The sequence below is a fragment of the Bufo gargarizans genome, chromosome 8, assembly GCF_014858855.1.
Source record: "Bufo gargarizans isolate SCDJY-AF-19 chromosome 8, ASM1485885v1, whole genome shotgun sequence".
NCBI lineage: Eukaryota > Metazoa > Chordata > Amphibia > Anura > Bufonidae > Bufo > Bufo gargarizans.
The window spans coordinates 174,080,083-174,105,406 of record NC_058087.1 but is presented as its reverse complement, the minus strand read 5'-3'; the positions used below and the strand labels follow the sequence as shown (position 1 = coordinate 174,105,406).

The 25,324-nt window shown below is 45.4% G+C and overlaps 1 protein-coding gene across 4 annotated transcripts in view; it reads left to right on the top strand.

Moving 5' to 3' along the window:
• UNKL (unk like zinc finger) overlaps nt 1-25,324 on the top strand; it is a 77,968-nt gene that overhangs the window by 38,286 nt on the left and 14,358 nt on the right. For 2 of the 4 annotated variants that reach the window (XM_044303305.1, XM_044303304.1), the window contains exons 9-10: nt 13,356-13,418; nt 18,178-18,355. In XM_044303305.1, coding sequence (XP_044159240.1) covers nt 13,356-13,418; nt 18,178-18,355 — 241 coding nt within the window. Of the gene's footprint in view, nt 1-13,355; nt 13,419-18,177; nt 18,356-23,955; nt 24,034-25,324 lie in introns of those variants that run through there. The other 2 variants (XM_044303306.1, XM_044303307.1) reach the window with 2 other exon arrangements.

Here is a 25,324-nt window from a genome sequence, read left to right as displayed (position 1 = left end):
TCTCAACTCGCTCGTCTGTAACCGGCCTAAGGGAATTGCACAATGTGAACAGTTGTCTAATGTATTAGCAAGGGTGGTACCAGGGGTTATCTTAATTCCCTGCAGCTGCCCTCCAAATATCAGCAGGATACAGAATGGAGAGCAGAGGGGGCCGCTGAATGCTCCTTCTGTAAACCGACCTCCTCTCGCATCCTGGATACTGCGGGTCAGGGACCCTCGTTCTGCAGATAGGTGTGGGACCTGCATCTGTTAGACCATTACGGCATACGGTGTGGATATCACTTTAAATACGCTTAGCAGTTCTGGGAATGGTTAGCGGAGTTTTCCGGTGGTTGTGCACTATTATACTACGACCTATAGGTAAAATATCAAAATTATATATAAAATAACGTTTGTTACATTTTTTTATATCTCGCCGGGGAAATGTTTTACTTCGTTTTTGCACTGTTGTGAATGGGCTGATGAATTCTCCCTCTGGCGCTAATGAATTTGTGTTTTACTTCTGTATGTATTATACTTTACACCTGCTAAAAAAACAGGATCTAGCCGATACCTTGACAGGGCAGTAGTAAATTGGAACAATTAGTTTTTTTGTTTTTTTTTTTCCTTAATTTGATGTACAGTGGGAGGAAAAACATCAGGCACATCCATTATTTGTTTTCTGTATTCATATTCTTCCTCTACAGATTTCATGCTGTAGTAGTCCAACAGTTACGTCCAGCTCAGGGAGCAGTAGCTCCTTCTCGCCTGTTGGATCCATAGGCAGGCCAAAATCATTAGCAAATGGTTTGTGTTGTGAATCTACCACTCCAGGTGTCTCTTCACCAGGCTCTACCTATCCAAGGGCACCAGGTTTTGAACGAGAAGACCAGGTAGGTGTCAAAACTGGGAATACATTTTTTTCTCTTTTTTGTACATTATATATTTTTTTTCACAGCTTGGAAAATACCGTATTTTTCGCCCTATAAGACGCACCAGCCCATAAGACGCACCTAGGTTTTTGGGGAGGAAAATAAGAAAAAAAAATTTTTTAACCAAAAGGTGTGCTGTTTGTTTGGTGGGTTTGGAACGAATGGTGGTCTCTGGATGGCACTATTACTGAGTATCTGTGGATGACGGACACTGTTATGTGGGGGATCTGTGGATGACGGACACTGTTATGGGGGGATCTTTTTGATGACGGACACTGTTATGGGGGGATCTGTGGATGACTGACACTGTTATGGGGGGATCTGTGGATGACTGACACTGTTATGGGGGGATCTGTGGATGACTGACACTGTTATGGGGGGATCTGTGGATGGGACACTGTTGGGGGATCGTGGATGCGGACACTGTTATGGGGGGATCTGTGGATGACGGACACTGTTATGGGGGGATCTGTGGATGACTGACACTGTTATGGGGGGATCTGTGGATGACGGACACTGTTATGGGGGGATCTGTGGATGACGGACACTGTTATGGGGGGATCTGTGGATGACGGACACTGTTATGGGGGGGGGGGGATCTGTGGATGACACACTGTTATGGGGGGGGGATCTGTGGATGACACACTGTTATGGGGGGGGATCTGTGGATGACACACTGTTATGGGGGGGATCTGTGGATGACACACTGTTATGGGGGGGATCTGTGGATGACGGACACTGTTATGGGGGGGGATCTGTGGATGACACACTGTTATGGGGGGGGATGGGGGGGGATCTGTGGATGACGGACACTGTTATGGGGGGATCTGTGGATGACGGAATCTGTTATGGGGGGATCTGTGGCTTGCACTATTACAGGGGGATCTGTGGATGGCATTGTTACGGGGGGGGGGGGGGGGGGGGAGAATCTGTGGATGGCACTGTTATATATGTGCCATCCACAGACCCCCCCCCAGCCCATAACTGTGCCATCCACAGATCGCCCCCCCGCCGCCAGTATACTAAAATAAGATGTCATATTCAATTAATACTTATTAAACATGCCCCCTCAGTCCTATTACTACCTTACATCCTAATCGCTAGTGTAGAATTCAGGCAGGCAGGACGGGCGGCCGGCGCGTCACTTGCCTGCGCCGCCTGCTTCATTCATAAAGTAGGCGGCGCAGGCACGTGACAAGAGTTACGCTGCTGCCCGCCCGCCCGCCCTGAATTCTACTGCCGCGATTAGGATGTAAGGTAGTAATAGGACTAAGGGGGCAAGTTTAATAACTATTACTTGAAAATGACATATTATTTTCGTATACTGGAGCGGCGGGGCGGGGCGGTGCTATACTACACTGACTGCACCACCCCGCCGCTATTGCCAGCCCCCAGATCCTCCTCCCAGTCCCTCCCCGAGCCCTGCTCGCTCTACATCGCAACTTGCGATGTAAAACGGCAAGCATTCGCCCCATAAGACGCAGGGGCATTTCTCCCCCATTTTGGGGGAAGAAAAAGTGCGTCTTATGGGGCGAAAAATACGGTACATGCTTGTAACTTCTTTCTTCAAATGTTTAACAAAACATTTTTTTAATTTTTTTTTTATTAACATTTTATACTGTGTGTGTGTGTGTGTGTGTGTGTGTGTGTGTGTGTGTGTGTGTGTATATACTAAAATATATATATATATATTTATATTTGGGGGGGGGGGGGGTAACAAATGTGAGTTCAGACGTGGCATGTGTGCAGATCTGCAGTAAAGTTCTGTACAATAGATGGGTTTGAGTTTTTGATGGTACCATCCACATGTAGTGGAAAAAGAAGCATGCCGCGTGTTTTTGAATCTACATCATGTTCTTTGTTTAGAAGGGATCCCACCGTTTCAATGCATGGGGGCAAATTTTATATAGATTATGCATGCATATAGGGCAAACTATGACTGATGTTTCTAGTAGCCATTACAACCTAGCTTAAAGATGTTTTCTGGGATTTTCATATTGATAGCCTATCCCCAGCATAGGTTATCAATATGAGATCAGTGGGGGTCCAACTCCTGACATCCCACCAATCAGCTGTTTGAGGCCACGGTCTGTGCAGTGAGCGCACTAGCCTCCTTGCAGCGCCCTAGCCTCCTTGCAGCTCAACTGATCTCCGTACAGTATTAAGCCGACGCTTTGAACAAAGCGACTTCGGATGCAACATCCGAAGCTCGCTTCTCTAATGGGCACCCTTGAGCAGTTTTTTTCTTTTTCTTTTTCTTTAAGGGCTGTTTCACACAAGCCTGTGCAGTGTGGGAATCGTTCTCCGTGTGTGAGGCCTCCATTCATTTCTATAGAGCTGTGATAGTTTTTTTTCTCCGCATCCGTGATTCCAGTCCGTCAAAAAAAATATATAACCTGTCCTATTCTTGTCAGTGGAAAACTGAGGACGGACCCATTCAAGTCAGTGGGTTCATAAAAAAAAACAAAAAAAAACTGATGCACAACTGGTATGTCATCCGCGTCCGTGTCAGTTCCCCCCCCCCCCCCTGTCAGACAAAAAAAAGGAAGACACAAGGAAACTGAAGCAAAATCGGACACGGAGCACTGAAGCCAAATCACTGACAATGAAAAAACACTGTCGTGTGCATGAGGCCTGAGCGTGGTCCTCCGTTCTGGACACTGCTCGTCTTGCAGGAGCACACGGCGTTATACTGATTTATAATGCTGTGTGCCGCTGCTTGACCTCACTTCTGCAGAATCATAGCATAGCTTCATGTCAGTATGATCCTTTGTATGGCCAGGTGTGGTGATGTTTGCACTGCCTGGCCCTGTCAATCAAAGTGCAGCGCGCGCAGCAGTTGCAGAGAGAGCGGCAAAATTATTCTGGCAGTACTGTGCTATAGAACCAGCAATAGAAAAATAGGCCTCCAAAATGCGCTCCAGTCTTTTGAAGTCTTGCAGCAGGCCCAGCCAGTAGATAAATTACTTAAATAGTAATTTATAGTACAGTAATGATTTTAGAAATGTTTTGTCTTGAAACCTTTTGTAATAGTTATAAAAAAAATAAAGAAAGGAAATTTATTTTTTCCATAATTTTCAATTTTTCCTTATTTTATATATATTTTTTATATTATATCCATCTAGTGGCACAAAAGAAAGGTCTAAGGTGTCCCAAGCAAAATAATATCAAATACATGTAGACTGGCTCAGAAATAAATCGGTTATTTGCAGTTAGATAGACGCAGTGCTACAACTGAAAAACTGACCTGGTAAGGAAGTGGTTAAGATAATAGTGGGTCAGTAACCTTTTAAAAGGGTTTTGTTTAGGATCAAAATAACGATGGCCTAGGCCAGAAATGTCAAATCGGTGGGGACCCGGCCGTGCCCCTTGTGTGAGCATAGAGGCCTCTTCAATATTTACATGGGTCTGCCTACCACCTGCTTAGTAATGGCGATGCAAGGTATTGCAGATGTGTCCCCTTGTACAAGAGCTGCTGCCCCTTCAAATTAGCAGTGGTGCTAAGATTCAGACCCGCTACTGATCTTGCATTGATGGCCTGTTCTGAGGATAGGCTATCAATATTAAAGTCCCGGAAAAGCCTTTTAAAGGGGCTATCGCATGATTAATTTGAATATTGAAAATCAGACATTATACAGTATATGACAATCTCTTTCTAAGAAGGCTAAATCCAGTCCTGTACCTCACATGGATCCAGAGGTCTCCCCATTTATTGCTCCAATTGCTGTGCTAGATTTATATCAAGCCGGCAGCTCATGGGGGGCACGTCCTTTCTGCTGCAGCTCTGTCCCTATCGCAGCTCAGGAGGCAGTTGAAAGATGGAACTGAGCATGTGCGGCTGTCAGCGAGCAGGATAAAAAATTAAAAACAGCAGGTGGCGCTCTACAGGTACATATTGAATAACTCGGTGGCTATACCAAATTTTTTATTCCATACAATTATTCAGATTTAGGTGCTGGTTTGAAAACTGTAGAATATTTTTCTTGGGACAACCCCTTAAGGGTTCATTCACACGTCCGTGGAACGGGTCCGCATCCATTCTGCAATATCTAGAATGGGTGCGGACGAATTCATTCTCAGTGGGGCAGGTATGGATGCGGAGAGCACACTGTGCTCTCCGCATCAGCATTTCCAGAGCGCGGCCCCGATCTTCCGGTCTGCAGCTTCGGAAAAAAAATAGAACATGTCCTATTCTTGCCCGCAATTGCGGACAAGAATAGGCAGTTCTATGGGGGTGTCGGCCGGGTGTATTGCGGATCCGCAATACACTACAGACGTGTGAATGGAGCCTTCAAGTCACCACACTGAGGAGCAGCATTCTTCTGCAGAGGATCGCGTTTTATTAGGATCCATTTCTTCTGTATCCTCTGCAGGATCCCTCATCTATATTACAATGGCTACAGTTCATCTTGCTGTTAAGTTCTTCTTTGAGACAAAATAACCACGGACTGATTTTTCTTTTTCCTAATTGAGAACATATAACTTTGATCTATTCTTGCGACTCGTGCAATGAGGATTGTGTCAACATTTCCATAAGTTTCTGCACAGATCACTTATATTTCAGCATGAAGATTTCTCCCTCTATTTGATCCATTTCATTTTTTGATCGTTTACTATGTGTGTTTTGTATTTCTTTATGACTGGGGACTATTGTTTTAGGTTTTTTGAATTCCATAGAAAATGTTATTATGGTCCATAAGGTAAAGGCTATGTACACCTTCGGAGGCAAATTTATTTTTTGATTGTTTTCTACTCATTTTGGGCGAAAAATAATTTTTTCAATTGTTCTGTCACAAAGGGTTAGGCTACTTTCACACTAGCGTTTGGGGCTCCGCTTGTGAGTTCCGTTTGAAGGCTCTCACAAGCGGCCCCGGACGGATCCGTACAGCCCCAATGCATTCTGAGTAGATGCGGATCTGCTCAGAATGCATCAGTTTGGCACCGTTTGGCCTCCGCTCCGCTCAGCAGGCGGACACCCGAACGCAGCTTGCAGCGTTTTCGTGTCCGCCTGGCCGTGCAGAGCCAAACGGATCCGTCCAGACTTACAATGCAAGTCAATGGGGACGGATCCGTTTGACATTGACACAATATGGTGTAATTTCAAACTGATCCGTCCCCCATTGACTTTCAATGTAAAGTCAGGAGTCCCTATTAATATACCATCAGATCGGAGTTTTCTCCGATCCGATGGTATATTTTAACTTGAAGCGTCCCCATCACCATGGGAACGCCTCTATGTTAGAATATACCATCGGACTTGAGTTACATCGTAAAACTCAGATCCGACAGTATATTCTAACAGAGGCGTTCCCATGGTGATGGGGACGCTTCATGTTAGAATATACTGAGAACTGTGTACATGACTGCCCCCTGCTGCCTGGCAGATGCTGCCAGGCAGCAGGGGCAGACCCCCCCTCCTCCTGTAATTAACATATTGGTGGCTAGTGCGGCCCCCCCTCCCTCCCCAGTATTAATTGTAGCCAGTGCGGCCCCCCTCCCTCCCCAGTATTAATTGTAACCCCCTCCCTCTATATTCATCGGTGGCCAGTGCGGATTCCCAGTATTAAATATGACCAGTGAGGCCTCCCCCTCCCTCTTTATTTATTGGTGGCCGGCCAGTGCAGATTCAAAGTATTGTGACCAGTGCGGCCTCCCCCCCCCCCCCCCCCCCCCCAATTAAAATCCTATCATTGGTGGCAGCGGAGAGTACCGATCGGAGTCCCAGTTTAAATCGCTGGGGCTCAGATCGGTTACCATGGCAGCCAAGACGCTATTGCAGTCTTGGCTGCCATGGTTACTTAGCAATAAATACAAGCATTATACTTACCTGAAGAGCTGCGATGTCTGTGACCGGTCTCCTCCTACTGGTAAGTGACAGGTCTGTGCTATAGGCAATGCGCCGCACCGACCTGTCACTTACCAGTAGGAGGAGCTCCCAGCCGGACACAGACATCGCAGCTCTTCAGGTAAGTATAATGCTTGTATTTATTGCCAAGTAACCATGGCAGCCAAGACTGCAATAGCGTCTTGGCTGCCATGGTAACCGATCGGAGCCCCAGCGATTTAAACTGGGACTCCGATCGGTACTCTCCGCTGCCACCAATGATGGGGGGGGGGGGGGGTGATTTTTAATTAGGGGGGAAGGGGGGGGGGAGAGGGGAGGCCGCACTGGTCACAATACTTGGAATCCGCACTGGCCGGCCACCAACGAATATAGAGGGAGGGGGGCCGCACTGGTCCTATTTAATACTGGGGAGGGAGGGAGGGGGAGGCCGCACTGGTCATATTTAATACTGGGAATCCGCACTGGCCACCGATCAATATAGAGGGAGGAGGGCCGCACTGGCTACAATTTAATACTGGGGAGGGAGGGGGGGCAGCACTGGCCACCAATAAGTTAATTACAGGAGGAGGGGGGGTCTGCCCCCTGCTGCCTGGCAGCATCTCCCAGGCAGCAGGGGGCAGTCATGTACACAGTTCTCAGTATATTCTAACTTGAAGCGTCCCCATCACCATGGGAACGCTTCTGTGTTTAGAATATACTGTCGGATCTGAGTTTTCCGAAGTGAAAAATCAGATCTGAAATAAACAGTTATGCAAACGGATCCATTCTGAACGGATGCAAGCGTTTGCATTATAGGAGCGGATCCGTCTGTGCAGACACCAGACGGATCCGCTCCTAACGCAAGTGTGAAAGTAGCCTTAACTGTTTTTGTAGCTTTGTGACTGTACTTTCACTTTGTGCATCTAATAACCCTCATCTCTAATTTACTAAGGTCATAAACCCTTATTTAAGGCTACTTTCACACTAGCGTTAATATTTTCTGGTATTGAGATCCGTCATAGGGTCTCAATAGGGATCAGCGAATTGACTTCGGTTGAAACCTCCAAAGTCGATTTGCATAAAACTTTGTTTCAGTACTGTACGGAGCGAGCACTCCATACAGTATTAGAACGTATTGGCTCTGATGAGCCGAAGTTATTACTTCGCGAAGTCTCGCGAGACTTTGCATAATAACTTCAGAAATTGATTTATACTGCAAAAAAAACATTTCCCGAACTCCGGTTCGGTTCCAAGGTACCACTTGGGATGCAGAGCAAGACTGATCTGTCATGACCCACAATGCAAGTCAATGGGGACGGATCTGTTTTCTCAACACAATAGAAAACGGATCCGTCCCCCATTGACTTTGAATGCTGTTCATGACGGATCTGTCTTGGCTATAGAAGACATAATACAACCGGATCCGTTCATGACGGATGCAGATGGTTGTATTATTGTAATGGAAGCGTTTTTGCAGATCCGGCAGATGACGGATCAGGCAAAAACGCAAGTGTGAAAGTAGCCTTAGCCACATTATTATCAGTAAGAGCTATAATGAGTGTTCATAATGTCAGGGAGTCAGAGATAAGGACCTGTCCGATTTAGGGCGGGTTCACATCAGCGTTAGTAATTCCGTTAGTAATAACCGAAATCTAGGACGGAATGCAAAACGGCATTCCTTTTTGCGCCCCTCCTAATACATTTCTATGGGCACAAATAACGGTTCCGTTATTTTCCGTCATGTATATATTCTGTTATAACCCTTGCCTGCTTTGCTAAGCTCAGAGTCCTGCTTGGCGAAGCAAGCACGGGCATGAGCCCGCTCCACTCAGCTAATCCTGGCATAGTGCATGGTTACACTGATGTGCTATGCCAGGATTCAGTAAACCTCGGGGGGCAAAGGCAGAAGCAGCAATGTGCGCTCCTGTCCGTACTCCCTGTGCTGTGGCCCCATTCATAAACTGTAGCGCCTATACTCCGTACACCGCTGAGAAGTACATTTTAAGTGCACAGGAAATGGTGCGCTCTGGGCTGTAATAAAAATACAAAATGCCTTAAAGTATATTACAAAAAGTATTATTATGGCATTAAAGACATTTTACCAAAAAGTTAATCGAAATTTAACTGTAATGGGGACTGGCGGAGATTTAGCCGCAACCTGGCAAATATGTCGAGAATTGGACGGATGCATACCAACCCGCCAGATCTCAAGCGCTAGCGTGAAACATGCCTGCAGCCTGGTAGGGGACAGCAGGGCCTCACTAACGGCACCATTCAGGTGAACAAATCTTTGGGAGAAGAGTGGCCTGCCAGAGTTCACTCTATCGGACATCGGCTATAATGGGATCCAATGGGTATCCAGCATGACTGCCGAGTTTTCATGCATCCCCTTTTTTTTTTCTCTCTCTCATTATCTTATTATATTCAGCGGGGTCCGGCGGTGAATGGCAGTATTCGGCAACCAGGTAAACGAATGTGAAACTAGCCTAAAACTCTGTGACAAATTTTCTGTTCTTGCCTGGAGTGACTGTTAAATGCACATATAATTATTAATCCATTTCATCAAATGATGTAGACATTCCCCTTAAAGCGGACCTGTCGGCTTCATGTGCCTCCCTGTGTAAGAGCACAATATTACACCTACAGGTCTGTGCTCCTAGTAGCCAAAACAGCACAAAAAATGGTTGTGCTCTTTGGCTCCCAGGCACACTGACTGAATCCAGCTGATCCATAGGAAGGAGCCCTTTGTATTTTCAAGGAGAGCCCTCCACCCCCATATATCGGGGCAATGATTGTCAGGCTGCTGCGTATGCTCATATAGACCGCTTTCACAGGGGGCACTGCGAGCATTATCCTCAGGAATGCATAGGACTCATAACTATGTTACTGGGGTAGCTGCAGCACATTTTCTATCATTTTGAGTACTAATTGTCATAGATATGAAGCTGAAATATGCTTCCCTTTTGTATTAAATACTATGGACAACTATGGGGCAATTAATTATTTTTATGATTGCATTTTTATCATTTTGTGCAAAATAAAAAAAATTCAATTTGCCTTTTTAAAACCTTTTCAGCCCTTTTTTGATTATACCGTGGTAAAAAAACAGTCTCTTTGTAGAGTATCACTTCTCAGTCCCATCAGCTGATGGCTCATGTGAAGCCTTATCTCTGATCTCCTAACCTCATAAACACTGATTAAACTCTTATTAAACTGATAAGAATGTGGCTAAAATTAGTGTTTGAGGTCAGGAGATGGATATGACATACGGCTTCACATGAGCCAACAGCTGATGGGACTGGAAAGTGATTCTCTGCAAACAGACAGATTTATTTTATTTTTTATTTTAATTTAACCTTTGTATCTCAAAAACTGCTAATAATTTTTAATAAAGACCAATTGAAAAAAATGCCTTTTAGCCAAAAAATTAGTAAAATGCAATTCTAATAAAAATATGGCCCTGAAAGTTTCCATAGCCTTTATGCTGACTGACCCACTTCAAGTCTATAAGGCTTCTTGTCTCCATTCCATGGGGTTTTGCTTTGGACACCATCCTGTTCTTGATGTCAAGAAGCAGTTCAAAATTCTGTTAATAATGGAAGCCATGATGAAAATGTGAAGCACAAGGACATATCGCCGCATTATCGCCTCAATATGAATCGCTTCACTGACGTACATTCAGGATTCTCGCTTAGTACATCCAAAAGTAATGCAAAATGTTGACAGAACGAATCCATACAAAAAACACCCATAGTGTCATACCAAGTTCACGTAGAGTCCAGTTATTGTTCTGTAGCATCAACGGTTACATCAATGTAAAATGTGAACAGAGCCTTATGGAGACTATGTAACCTGATTTCTGAGGCTGACCCTTGGTGAAACTTTATTTGTAAATGGCCAGTGACTTTTTATATGATTTTTATATATTATATTATTGACTTTATATATCCCCTTGATGTTCTGTTTGCATTAGAACCTGTAACTAAAATGTTTTTTTACTTAGATTTTATGTAATGGAACTGACACAATAGTCCAGATTGTTATAGTGGAATGAGAAAAACACCATGTAAAAAACTTGAAAAGTTGTGAGCGCATATGTGTATATATAGCCTTTGCTATGAAATCCTAAAAAGGGTTTGGTAAGGGTACTTTCACACTAGCCTTTTTCTTTTCCGGCACTGAGTTCCGTCCTAGGGGCTCTATACCGGAAAAGAACTGATCCGTTTTATCCCCATGCATTCTGAATGGAGAGCAATCCGTTCAGGACGTCTTCAGTTCAGTCTTTTTGACTGTTCAGGATGGACATAATACCGCAGCATGCTACGGTTTTATCTCCGGCCCAAAAAGGAACACTTGCCTGAATTTTTTTTTTTACATAGGAATGTATGAGTGTCGGATCTGCAGACCGGAAAAAAAAGTAAAAAAAAAAAAAAGATGTCGGATCAGTTTTTCCGGATGACACCGGAAAGACGGATCGGGCATTTCAATGTATTTGTAAGACTGATCAGGATCCTGATCAGTCTTACAAATGCCATCAGTTGGCATACGTTTTGACGGATCCGGCAGGCAGTTCCGGCGACTGAACTGCCTGCCAGATTCCTCTGCCGCAAGTGTGAAAGTATCCTTAGTTGAATAAGGTCCCCCTGTGTGCAGTCGGTGTGAAATGATGTGAATAGGAATACACCTATTTTGATAGTCTATAATACTACTCTGCGAGCAACCTGTAGACCAAAGAGTTCAGAAGCAAAGTCATAGAGAAGTATATATTAGGGTTGGCTATAAAAATATCCCAAAATTTGAACACCCCTCAGAGCGCCATTTATCCATTATAACAAAATGGAAAGAATACAGCACAACTCCAAACCTGACGAGAGAAGGTTGCCCACCAAATCTCCCACACCAAGCAAGGAGGGCGTTAGAAAGACAACAATAAAGCCTCATGCACACGTCCGTGGAACACTGTCCGTGTGACACCGGCATGGATTTCTTCTGAGTGCAGGAGCGCACGGCGTCCTGCACTCAGAAGAAATCCAGGCCGGTATCACACGGACCGTGTTCCACGGACGTGTGCATGAGGCTTAACACTGGAGCTCCGAAAATCCACAGCGCCAGTTGACGTATCCATCCATAGGACCAGTATAAACCGTGCACTCCACAGAGGGGAGCTTTATGGAAGGCTGACCAAAAAAAGCCATTGCATAAAGAAAAACATAAAGGACGTTTGGACTTCCTCAAACTGCATGTGGCAGGCTCCTCAAACACGTGGAAGAAGGTTCTCTGGTCATGGGAAATGCTATGTGTGGTGCCAACCAAACATGTCCCATCACCCGAAAATACCATTCCCACAGTGAAGCATAGTGGTGGCAGCATCACGGTGTGAATGTTGTGCAAAGACCACCAAAAAACGTGACCAAACAGGAAAAGCACCAAGTGGATGAATACGCTGTCCCTGATTTACTAATGTTTGCCCCAAAAAAGGGTGCAGGACCTAAGATGTGTCATTTTGCGCCTATATTTCTCCACAATTTTGGCATAAAAATCTGTCTTCAGGTAACTGATAGTTGTTATAGAGTGAGAAGAAAGTGTCTGTCCCTGCACCGCACTGTGATAAATGTGGTGCAGGTCTAGACAGCCGGTCTAAGCTTCCTGCCATCTATAGGATTAGTAAATCTGGGCCTCTGTATGTAAGTGAATGGGACAAGCTGTGAATAGACACACTGTTTGTATGGACTAGCTGATGGAAGGCCTCTTCCTAAGCCAGTGACCTCACCATACATTGGTTGCATGGCCTAGGTCAGGGATCAGCAACCTCCGGCACTCCAGCTGTTCAAAAACTACAACTCCCAGAATCCTCCTTTCACTCCTATGGAAGTTACAAGAACAGACGAGTAAGTGTTCATGCTGGGAGTTGTAGTTTCACAGCAGCTGGCGTGCCGAAGGTTGTTGATCCCTGGCCTAGGTGCGGCTCAGTCCCATTCAAGTCAATGAGGCTGAGTTGCAATACCAAGCACAGCCACTATACAATGTACAGCGCTGTTCTTGGTAAGCTTGTTAAACAGCTGATCGGTGGGGGTGCTGGGACTCGGACCCCGCCGATGTGATAATGATGACCGATCCTAAAGATAGCTCATCATTATCCTTTCCAGCATAAGCTCCACATTTTGGCTTCAAGAACCTGAACATGTGGCGGTACCCTCACGGTGTATGCACTGAATGGGACCTCCTCATTTTGCTGATTGGCCAGGGGGTCCCGGGGCTCAGTCCCCCCACCAATCATACATTGATAACGTTTCCGAACGTTAAACCAGCAATATTTATGTGTTTTGTGGTATTTCTCTGCAGTTATTATTTAGGCAACGTTTTGTAAAACTTATGCAGCACAAATTCCCACAGTAAACATTTCGGGGATGTAATGATTTATCTATTGTTTTTCCTTTTGTCAGAAATGATGAAGCCGACAATAATGTCGCCCATGTAGCTTTGGCTTTTTGACTATGTTCAATCGGCTACAAATATTCAGTAACGGAGCCGGCGTCAGATACTGTGTCCATGTATTTGCTTTGATAACTTTGGTTTTGCATGAAATTCTCTTATTACAAATGTCTCCCTTGCTTTTATAGGCAAAACACAAGTGCCTGTCTTTGGATAATAATCATAAATTGAATGACCAAGAAAACAAACAGGTATGAATGACCGGTGGAGGATTGACTTTTCTATAGTAATAAGGCTATGCTCATATGTACGAGGAACAGACTGCACCATATGCGGCATAACCAGATAGGGCCACGCACTGCTGGATCCCCATTCACTATAATGGCCACTTTCCAACATAAATGCCGACTTTCGGCCGGACAAAAAGTTCTGCATGCAAGACTTTTTTTTTTTTTTTTTTTATGCCAGAAAGCAGTCAGATCCCCTTGTAGTCAATGGGGATCTGGCGGTGCACGGCCCTATCGGCTATGCCTGGATACGGTGACCCCTGGCAGTCTGTTCCCCTGCTGAAGTTCACATGGCATATGTGAACGTAGCCTAAACTTGTAGGGTGGATGCTCCATTCATGCTTACGTTAATATTGCTTTCATCATCGTCAATGAACTTGCGATGGGAAAGTTAACCGAGCGGGATGAGATGTGTAATGTTTGCACTAGTAATGTGGAAAGTAAATTGGGATCAAGTGAAGATCATGTCCCCCTGACACAAATGAAGTATATGTCCACTGCCAGTATTTTTAGTGATAATTAATTACTGATTGGTGTACATTAAAAGGGTTTTCTATGACTTTAATACCAGTATCTGATCAGTGGGGGTCGGACACCCAGGACCCCCACCGATCAGCTGTTGGAGAAGGCAGCGGCGCTTGCAGTAGCGCTGAGGTCTTCTCGCTGCTTTCCTTAGGCTAGTGACGACACCTTCGTCAGTCACGTTTCCTAGGCACAGCTCAGTCCCATTCACTTCAATGCCATCCCAACCAAGGCTGCTATGCAATGTACAGCGCTGTGCTTGGGAAGCGCAGAGAAGGCCACGGCGCTCACGGGAGCGGTGGTGCCTTCTCAAACAGCTGATCAGTGGGGGTCCGACACCCGGGACCACCGCCGATCAGATACTGATAATCTATACTGAGGATGGGTCATCAGTATCAAAATCTCGGAAAACCTCTCTAAGTTTATTGCTTGAGGAAGAAGCTTATGCTGTCTCTGCGTTACTGGAAACGGTACGATTGGAGTTGGCGCTAGAGACTGGGAGATGAGGGACACAGTCTTCATTTGTTCAATCTGGGGACATGATCTTCACTTGATCCATAAATTGCATAGTAAAAATGTAATTGCCTATGGGTCCATTTTGTCACCTGGTATAATTTTGAAGAGGCTCCTGAAAGAGTGTAGATTCTTAAAGCAAAGCTGAAGAAATGCTCATCACAGGGTGTCCCAATGAGCGGCTGTAATCTGGGGAGAACCCGGCAGCAATTGTTGTACTTCTTTACAACACAGGAAAAATTAAGCATTACGTAGTTCCTATTGAAATCAGTCCGCCTTCTGTCTAATGGAAGGATGTTTTGGGTCCTCCACAGTTAGAATTGCTGTTTTGCAGCACCTTTGATAACTTTAGCTGTAAAATTCCCGCTCCTTAGTTTTGGCAGGATCCTAGCAGCCCTTTGGCGCACATCGTGGGTACTGCCATACTAATGCTACAAATGTTCTCATGCTGCTGTGATTAAAATGCATTGTGAGTGGACCAATGGCACTGTTGCGAATAAAAAGACTTGAAAACAGCAGAGCACCACGTGCCATTGAGAGAGGTGAAGGTTGGCTATGAAGGTGCACAAGGGTGTATGGACACACTGCAGTGGAGCAGCTCACCCCCAAAATGAACCAGATGTGTCTAAAACGGTTCAGCGGACCCTACTGCGTATGGGGCTCAGAAGCAGATGGATGGTCAGTGCACCGCTGCTATTAAAGCTGCTTTGGCAGAAAAGGCTCTAATACTCGCAGCAGTGTCGGAATTGGACCTCCGCTGATTGGTGAAGGGTTGTCTTCTCCAATGAGCTACATTTTCTGCTTCATCAAACGGATGAACGCTGATGTGTCAGGAGAAAAACATCAGAGAACAAACACCCTGCAGCCATTGCTGGATGAACACAAGCTGGAGGTGGCAGCGTTATGGTCCGGGGAAGGTTTTTGTTGCGTTCTCTGGGCCATTCATCCATGTGCAAGGCGCTTTTAACTGATTTGGGAATGAATCTATCCTTGCAGATCAGGTACACCCCCACTGATTGTCTTCCCTGGGTCGGATGTGATCTTTCAGCAGGACCATGTGACCTCACATGGCTAGAAATGTCTGACATTGGTTGGAAGAACATGACCAAGATTTCCAGGCCCCCTAATTCCCCAGACGTGAGCCCAACCGAGCATCTGTGGGACCACCTTGATTGTCCTGTTCGCTGTATGGATCTTCCTCCAAGCCCCCTCCAGCAGCTGAGGGACGCACTGCAGTCAGCATGGCTCCAGATACCTGTGACAACCTACCAGGACCTTACGGAGTCGCTCCTACCCTGTCTACCTGCTGTCCGTGCTGCGCATGGAGATTACACTGGATATTAGCTGGTGGTCATAATAATGTGACTTGACTGTATATGTGAAACCACCCTATAGATATAGGAGTTGTCTGAGACAACCCCCTCTCTATACCATATTCATTGCATGTGGATAGCTTAAAATGCTCAACAACCTCCTTTTATAAGGCAGGGTGTGGAGCTGCTGGCCCTACCGGCTCTTGCTGTCGTGGACCCTAATGGCTGCTGTGTTTTACGTCATTTCACCTGATTTTCCACTTAATAACGTAGCAAGTGAAATATTGCACTGCCCTATCAAACAGGAATATTGGGTAAATTTCATTTTACATCTGGAGCATTTCTTTAGGAATCCTCTCTGCCTCTTCAAGGTGGCCCATGCTGATAAAGTGCTTTCATATATTAGGCGTTTGACTGTTAGTGAATGCATTAGAGAGTCGTTGCGTCATTTACTGCTGTTCTTATACCACTGGAGTCTCCTTAAATGTCTTGGTGAGTTGTAAATTCTTCATGCATTCTGTCTGAGCGGAGTATCTAGTTTGGATATACAGTATTGGGGTCCATTCACACTTCCGTAATTTGGGTCCGCATTTGTTCTGCAATTTGCGGACCCATTCACTTTCAATGAGGCTGGAACGGATCCGCATCCGCATCTTCGGGATCCGCATTTTTGGGATCTGCAATTCCTTTCCTGAAAAAAATAGAACATGTCCTATTCTTGTCCTCAATTGCGGACCAGAAAAGGCATTTTCTATTATAGTGTCTGTGATGTGCGGTCCGCAAGTTGCAGATCGCACATTGCAGGTGTCCGTGTTTTGCGCAAAACACTTACGGACATGTGAATGGACCCTTACTCCTTATACCGCCATACGCCATATTACAGGGTCCATATTACTGCCACAAGACCTGCCTTTTTTCTCTTTTGATTCTGCTGAACCTTGTGTTATGGCTGCACTATAGATGCAAAAATTCTGCCATATTGGATCTGTCAGCAAATTTGTACCTATGACACTGGCTGACCTTTTTACATGTGCGCTTGGCAGCTGAAGGCATCAGTGTTGGTCCTATGTTCATATGTGCCCGCACTGCTGAGAAAAAATAAATAAATAAATGACATTTTAATATATGCAAATTTAACCTCTAGGAGCAACGGGGGCGTTATAGTTACACCAGAGACTCTGTTGATATTTACACTCCTGGCCCTGTCGATCAAAGTGCAGAGGGTGTGGAAGCTGCAGAGAGAGCTGAGCCTTTAGGTGTAATGGTAACTCCCCTATTGCTCCTAAAGGCTTATTTGCGTATATTAAAATGTCATTTTTCTCAGCAATGTGGGCACATATGAACATAGGACCAACACAGATGCCTTCAGCTCCCAAGTGCACATGTAACAGGTCAGCCAGTGTCATAGGTACAAATCTGCTGACAGATGCCCATTAACTTCAGTCTGAATTAAAGGGGTTATCCGGGTGATTAAAGGGCATCTGTCAGCAGTTTTGTACCTATGACACTGGCTGACCTGTGCGCTTGGCAGCTGAAGGCCTCTGTGTTGGTCCCATGTTTATATGTGCCCGCATTGCTGAGAAAAATAAAGTTTTAATATATGCAAATGAGCCTCTAGGAGCAACAGGGGCGTTGCCGTTACACCTAGAGGCTATGCTCTCTGCAACTGCCTTGCCGCGCCCTCTGCTCTTTAATGGACAGGGCCGGGCAGTGAATATATCCTAATGTCTGGCCCTGTCAACCGGAAAACCCCTTTAAACTTTTGCCCATCTTTTCTTCTGCAGGACCAAATTTTTTACTATTTTATATTTTTTATTTTTTGTAAACCCGTTAATAGCTGCTCATATTTGTTGGCGGCGGTTACTATGGGGCTTTAAACGTGCACCATATAATTTTTACAGGCATGGGTGCAATCTGCACCTCAGTTTATCCAGAACCTCCAGCTCATCAATTCATCGGGGCTCCAACTTCTGTCCAAATTCTCTCGTGAGCCTGAATATACATGTACTGATTAGTGTGGGATATACTTTTCTCAATAAGCATATGGTACAAAGGGGACCAGAGCAGCCACCTGTACACTGCACAGTCACCGGCCGGGCCTCAACCCTCATGGGAATATTTGGAATTAACGTGGCATCCCCGTGTCTCCTTTGTATGACGTGCTTCCAGTTATGTGTGAATTAAACCTTGAGTCGGATCAATAACATTTGACCTGTGCTTGACATGCTAACATCACTCATACTACCAGTGTCTATATATTTTCATTTTTCATTTTAATTTTCTCATGTTTCTAGACAGTTTATTTTGTATGGAATAAAACAAAAAACGAAACTCTGCTCCTTTTTGCTTATTTAATGTATATATTCTTTAAACAGAACCATCTCAGTGTTTTTTCAGTGGTTAACCCACTGGCTTCCAGTATAACATCCAGTATAACTTCTAGTCTGGCATCCAGTATTGGCTCAGATAGTTCGTCCCCTACCGCGCTATCAAGTGTTAATGCCAAAGCACTCCCATTCTACCCTGCTAGTAATACTGTTGAATCAGTAATAGGTAAGCCTACGTGTTTCGTCTTTACATTTCCATATGGCCACGTGTATTAAAGCTTCTTTACTGGTTTCATTATGAAGTGGCAACTTTATCTTTTGTCAGATGGGAAAAGAATCGGTTTGAAATATTCTTATCGTACATAGACTAACAATAAAAGGTTTCTTTTTTTTTTTTTTTTTTTTTTTAATGCATTTTCTACCATCATTGGATATCCCTAAAATGTGTATTACACTTGTTTGGGTAAATCGGTGATCATTCCTATGTCATTAATCCACTTTGTATCATCATCCTTTTGAATTGGAAGTATATGGTGCTCGGCATTAAAGGGTTCTGTCACTAGGAAATACAAGAATAAACCAAGCACAATGGAGGAGATCAGTGTACAGCAGTAAGTGAATGGTGCCGCTGGATCCTTTGTGTGATGGACCCAACGGTGCCCGATGAAGCCTACGGACTAGGAGGACTACTTCACTCCGGCCACAGACACATGAGGGGGAGATCTATCAAAGTGGTGTCAAGTAGAACTGGCTTAGTTGCCTGTAGCAACCAATCAGATTCCACCTTTCATTTTCCAAAGGAGCTGTGAAAAATGAAAGGTGGAATCTGATTGGTTGTTATGGGCAACTAAGCCAGTTCTACTTTACTCCAGTTTGGTAAATCTCCCCCAGTGTCTTGTAGGGCTCGCTCAACTGAATGTAATGATGCCTTTCACTTAGGACTTCACATCTCCGGTAGTTTTGTTCCAGTAGAGAAACAGACCATCGGCGCTTTAAGGCTGGGTTCACACCTGAGTGTATTCGATAAGCGCTGTTTACAGGCGTTTTTGGGGCGTTTTTGTGTTTTGGAAACACGCGTCGTACGCGCGTTCTTGCTATTGACCACAGAGGCATACAATGAAAAACAGAGGTGTTACGTGCGACAATACACCACAAAGAAGCTCCTGTACTTCTTGGGGCGTAGGGCGTTTTACAGCGCGTTCGTACGCGCTGTAAAACGCTCAGGTGTGAACCTAGCCTTACACCTTCAAGACCTTGCGATTTCCACCCCCCCTTTTTTTTTTTTTTTTTTAATACTCCCTGATTTCCCGCCATAATTTTTTTATTTTTACATTCACATAGCTGTTTGAGGGCTTGTTTTTTTGTTACATTTTTTTATTTGCAAGACAAGTCGTGCTTCCTATAGTGCGCAACCACGACCACTGCTGCTGGATTTGCAGGGTGGTCGTAACCATGGAAACGAGCAGTGTATAACATGACTGGAAAATCCAGCCAGCAAAGGAGGCAATATGGAGAATCACAATACATTAGTAAGTGCCTTGTGTTCACTTTCTCTACATGATAAATGCCATTTGCTGATGTGTGGAAATGAGCAGTTAAAAGGAATGTGAACCCACAATCTTAGACTTTCATCTGCAGTAATACATGAGTAGTCCTGCAGAAAATGGGTCCAGATTACCATTCCCCCCCCCCCCCCCCCCCCTACTGCCCTCCATTCTCCCCCCCCCCCCCCCTTACTGCTTTCCATTCTCCCAACGTCAGGATTTAAAGCTGAGCTGAAACTTGCTGTCAGTAGAAAAAAAAAAATTGGTGATCTGGACTTTAGCATTTATCTTTATGTATAGTGCTACTCGTGTATTACTGCTGATAGTCCAAGACCATGGTGTAAGTGCACCGAGGGCGGGCCCAAGCCGTTCTGTGCAACTTTGCTCCTCCTGCTTCCTCTACCAGCCCCTCCCCCTCCTTGATTGACATGTAGTCATCTCACCTGGCCCTGTCATGAAGGGGAGGGAGGAGCTGACCCGCCCTCAGCGCACTTAACTGCTCATTTGCATATGGATTAGAAGTACTTTCTCCAGAGTGAAGCAACGGATCGCTAAGGGAAAGATATTATTACACTCTTCTGAGCGAACCCTACAAGACATTGTGCCTGGTGTAACAGGGAAGTTCCTGATGACAGATCCCTTTAAATGCGGTTTCCATGATTTCACAATATTGGCCTGTCCTTGGAATAAACTATTATTGTGTGATCCGGGGAGAGCTCTGGGGCCCTCACGATCAGCAGAACAAGGGGGCAGTGGCATTTGCTGGAGCACAGGGGCCCTGTGTCTGCAGTCCCCAACTACAGCTGTTTCTATGGGCCTGTCGGACAGCAGCGGTGTGCACTGTATACGTCCGTGCACCAGGTGGAAAAGGGCACTTAGTTGTGTCTGTTGGGTTTATAGAGCTCTGGATTAAAAAAATTTTATCAGATTATTTTTATTGCTCTTCAAGGGGGACATTTATCATTCGAGATTGTTTTCATGTTACTTTTAAAGAGGTTGTGTCACAAAACATATTCTGCATGTTTCAAACCAGCCCCTGGATCTGAATTCTTTAGTGATTGCATGTAATTGAAAATTTTAGTATAGCCGCTGAGTTATTCAATAAAATGTATCTGTATTGCGCCACCTGCTGTTCGTTCTTTTCCTTATTATTTTTTTGCCGGTCGCAAACGCTCTAGTAAAATCTTCAACTGCAACCAGCCATATGTTCTGCTAGAAGCTGTGGCCGTTACAGGGAGAGAGCTGCAGCAGAAAGGAGATGCCCTGTATACTGCCGGGCTGAAGAGAGTCTAGTCTCTGGACCCATGTGAGGTACAGGGCTGGTTCTAGCTTTGTTAGGGCTCATGCACACCACAGTTGTTGTTTTACAATCCGCAAATTGCGGATCCACAAAATACGGATACCGGCCGTGTCGGAATGGCTGGCCCATAATAGAACAGTCCTATCCTTGTCCGTAATACGGACAGTATTAGGACAGGTTCTATTTTTTTTTTTTGCGGAACGGACATAGAATTTCACACTGAGTAACTTTATTATTTTATTTTTTAAGTGAATAGTTTTGCATACAGGCCGCAAGTAAAATAAAATAGACCTGGACAAAAAATACTTTTATGTGCATGTGCCCTTAGAAAGAGATTGTCACCTGCTATATCAGGGATGGCCAACCTTACAGACACACAGAGCCCAAAAAAACAAAACGACGTATGACTACCAGGAGCCACAAGCTACACATTTACACACGAGTCACCGTATTTTTCGCCCTACAAGATGCACCTAGGAAAATATCTTATCTTATTTTCATTAGCAGAAAAAATATATTTTTCATCAGACCTCAGATCAGACTCCTAAATCAGATCCCCAAACCTCATCAGACCCCCAAAATCAGACTCCCAGTGTCAGACCCTCAGTGCTCAGACCTGACCAACCCATGCTCAAACAAGAGCCCCCATGCTCCAATCTGAACCCCCATGCTCAGATCTGACCACCATGCTCAGATCAGGACCCCACTATGCTCAGATCAGACCCCCATTGCCCAAATCGGGACACACACCCCATGCTCAATCAGAACCCCCCCCATGCTCAGTTCTATCATTTAAAAAAAATCTCTTCCCTCTCCTGCTCGGGCACCTGCAGATCTGACACGCTCTCCACTGGGACCTGATGAGCATTCTCACACTGTGTGCATCAGGACGTAGAGGAGAGTGAGCTGGAGCTGCAAAGGAGTAACAGTGCCCGATCAGGAAAAGAGATCTGAGCATGGGGTGGAGAGTGAGCCGCCTGACTGCTTCCCGGCTCCACAACTAGAGCCGCACTTGAAGAAGCAAAGAGCCGCATGCAGGTCAAGAGCCACAGGTTGGCCACCCCTGTGCTATATGATGTCTGATTTTGATTTTTTACATCGACCATTGCATAACCCCTTTTAGGGTCCATTCACACGTCCGCAAAATGGGTCCGCATCCGTTCCGCAATTTTGCAGAACGGGTGCAGACCCATTCATTTTCAGTGGGGCTGGAATGTGCTGTCCGCATTCGCATTTGCGGATCTGCACTTCCGCATCCGTGCTTCAGTTTCCGCCAAAAAATAGAACATGTCCTATTCTTGTCCACAATTGCGGACAAGATTAGGCATTTTCTATTATAGTGCCGGTGATGTGCGGTCCGCAAATTGTGGAATGCACATTGCCAGTGTCAATTTGCAGAAGATGTGTGAATGGACCCCAAGTCTGTATTTGTATTGTGTGGTTGCACCAAATTTATGAAATGGTGCACAGTTTTCATGTATTAGGTTCAACTGCATTGTGCTGTATGACTTGGGGCTCATGCACACGGCCGTCGCCCGCCCATGGCCGTATTGCGGCCCGCATACAGTGGGTCGGCAATACATGGGCACCGACCGTGAGCACCCCGCATCACGGATGTGAACATATTCACTTGAATGGGTCCGCAATCCGGGAGATACAGTGCGGAACGGAGGTACGGATTCGGAAGCACTCCGGAGTGCTTCCGTGGGTTTTCTGTCCGTACTTCCACACCGCAAAAAAGTAGTGCATGCACTACTTTTTTGTGGTGCGGATTGCAGACCCCCATTCAAGCGAATGGGTCCGCATGCAGCGGCCCAACAGTCTTGTCATGTGCATGAGCCCTTAGGCCCCTTTTACACAAGCGAGTATTCTGCGCGGGTGCAATGTGTGATGGGAACGCATTGCGCCTGCACGGAATCCGGACCAATTCATTTCAATGGGCCTGTGTACATGTGCGTTGGTTTTCACGCATCACTTGTGTTATGCGTGAAAATCACAGCATGTTCTATATTCTGTGTTTTTCACACAGCGCAGGCACCATAAAAATTAACGCGATCGCAGACAAAACTGAATGACTTTTTGCGAAATCGCGCATTTTTCATGGACCTAATCCGCACACGCTCGTCTGCAAGGAGCCTTAGGGTGCATTTACACCAACAGATTATCTGACCAATTTCTGTTGAAACAGACCAATTGGAGTGTGTATAACAAAAGATCTGTGTGTGTAACAGGCCATCTGAACAATGATTGGTCAGAAAATCTGTTGGTGTAAATGCACCGTTAGTCTTAAATACACCAGGGGGCTGCTACTTTTTTTTTTTTTCGCGACATTTCCAGGTGTCACAGATAATACATTCACCATAATCCAGGTCTAATGCCACTTAAACACTCCAAAATGCTGCATAATAGGTTGCAATCGTTTCTACACAAAAAAAAAATCGGACGTATCTGGTTTGATTGATGTCCCCCATAACAATGTCTCCTATAAGCGCGCTGGCTGGCTATTTCCGTCGGCCCATAGAAAGGAATGGGAGTGGTGGCCGGGCATGCGACGGTGCGCTCCCCATTCAATTCAATGGGAAGGCGGGGAGCTGTGCCTGGTGGTGGACGGACTCTGGAAACCCGGGGTCCTCCAGCCACAACTCTCCCCTGCTCGTTCTCATTGTAGGTGCGGGTCCCAGAGGTGGGACCCGCACCTATCAGACAATGGGGGCACTATCCTAACGATATGCCCCCATTGTCTAAGATGGGATAACCCCTTTAAGAAATGCTAATTAATTTCATCACCTCTAGGGTGTCATGCTATATGTTTTCATATTTAATGCACACTGTATTTTTAAGGCGCACCAATTTCTTGCAGCTTTAGCTATAGCTGCAGGTTGTGTGTACTAGTACAGAAGGGGAGGGGGCGAGCAGAGGGGTGTAGTGGCTGGTGAAGCTGGGAGTCCTCCTCTATGACAGCCTCCTGATGTGACTGTGGTCACATGACCGGGGAGCTGCACAGTGCATGCACGAGCCGAGCAGGGGAGCGCAGGCCGTGAGTCAGCACTCGCAGAGCTGGTAAGCACCACTTCTCCCTGCACAACACCAGGCATCCCTTGCCTTCTAGTTGCCTAACGCTGTCATTCTTGTGCAGTGTATGGTATTAGAATATTGGGGATGCTGCCCGTCAATGCATCAAACTTAGCACTGCAGACAGTTTTGCAACTTGTATTGACGAGGATAAAGGGGTGCAAATGAGGTTAGCTTGATGTATTAGAATGGGCTTTCCAACGACTGCATTCACACATGATTAAGCATGCATATAGTTAATTCCACCGTTACAAGCAAATCAACAAGGGGGGGAGGGTTAGTAAAATGCAGGTGCTTGTAATTATTTAGGTGCTTGTAGGACAGTGGGTGAAATAGGACGTGTATCCGCACGTATGCGCTCGCTGCATCTCCTGCATTTACCCTCCTGTGTGTGAAGCCTCCAGGTATTTGAACTCGTTGTTCAGCACATACATGAATGTTCCTCCAGGACACACTCTGTGGTCAGATTACCCAAGTGTGACCGCTGCCTTTTATTAAGGGAGGGGGGGAGGGGGGCAGCAGAGCTTTTGCTTGTTCACCGTGATAACTCTCTCAGCCAAGATGACTCTGCAAGATTACCTGCAGTCCCATGTAAAACCACAGGTAACCTACGTTATGGTATTGTGATGAGTGGCAGACTCGGCTCTTCTACCCTGTATAAGGGCTCATGCACAATAACGTATTTTCTTTGTGTCCGTTCATTATTTTTATTTTTTTTTAATTTTTTTTCAGACCATATGTGGAACCATTAATTTCAATGGGTCTGCAAAAAAACAAAACAAAGTTACTCTGTGTGCATTCCGTTTCCGTATTTCCGTTCCGCAAAAAAAAAATAGAACATGTCCTATTATTGTCCGCATTACGGACAAGGATAGGACTGTTCTATCAGGAGCTAGCTGTTCCGTTCCGCAAAATGCAGAAGGACGTCATCCGTGTTTTTTGTGGATCCGTTTTTTGCTGGCCGCAAAATACATACGGTCGTGTGCATGAGCCCGAATGCTGTCCTCGGTAAACAGTCCCCCCCCCCCCCCATTGAAATCTAACAAAGTATCTGCAAGTTATGCGAACGCCAAACGTGACATCATTGTCCGGGAAGGCCATGCTACAGAGTAGGCATCACCGCACATAAATGAGGGGGCTGAAATGAAAACCTCCATCATTACTGGCTGCAATCAAAGAGAGTGATTGCAAAGTGCCTTCTTTAAAGGGGTACTCCAGCTATAAAAACTATAGTGAATCTGTTGGATACATCTTAAATGTCTGATAGATGGGGGTCCCA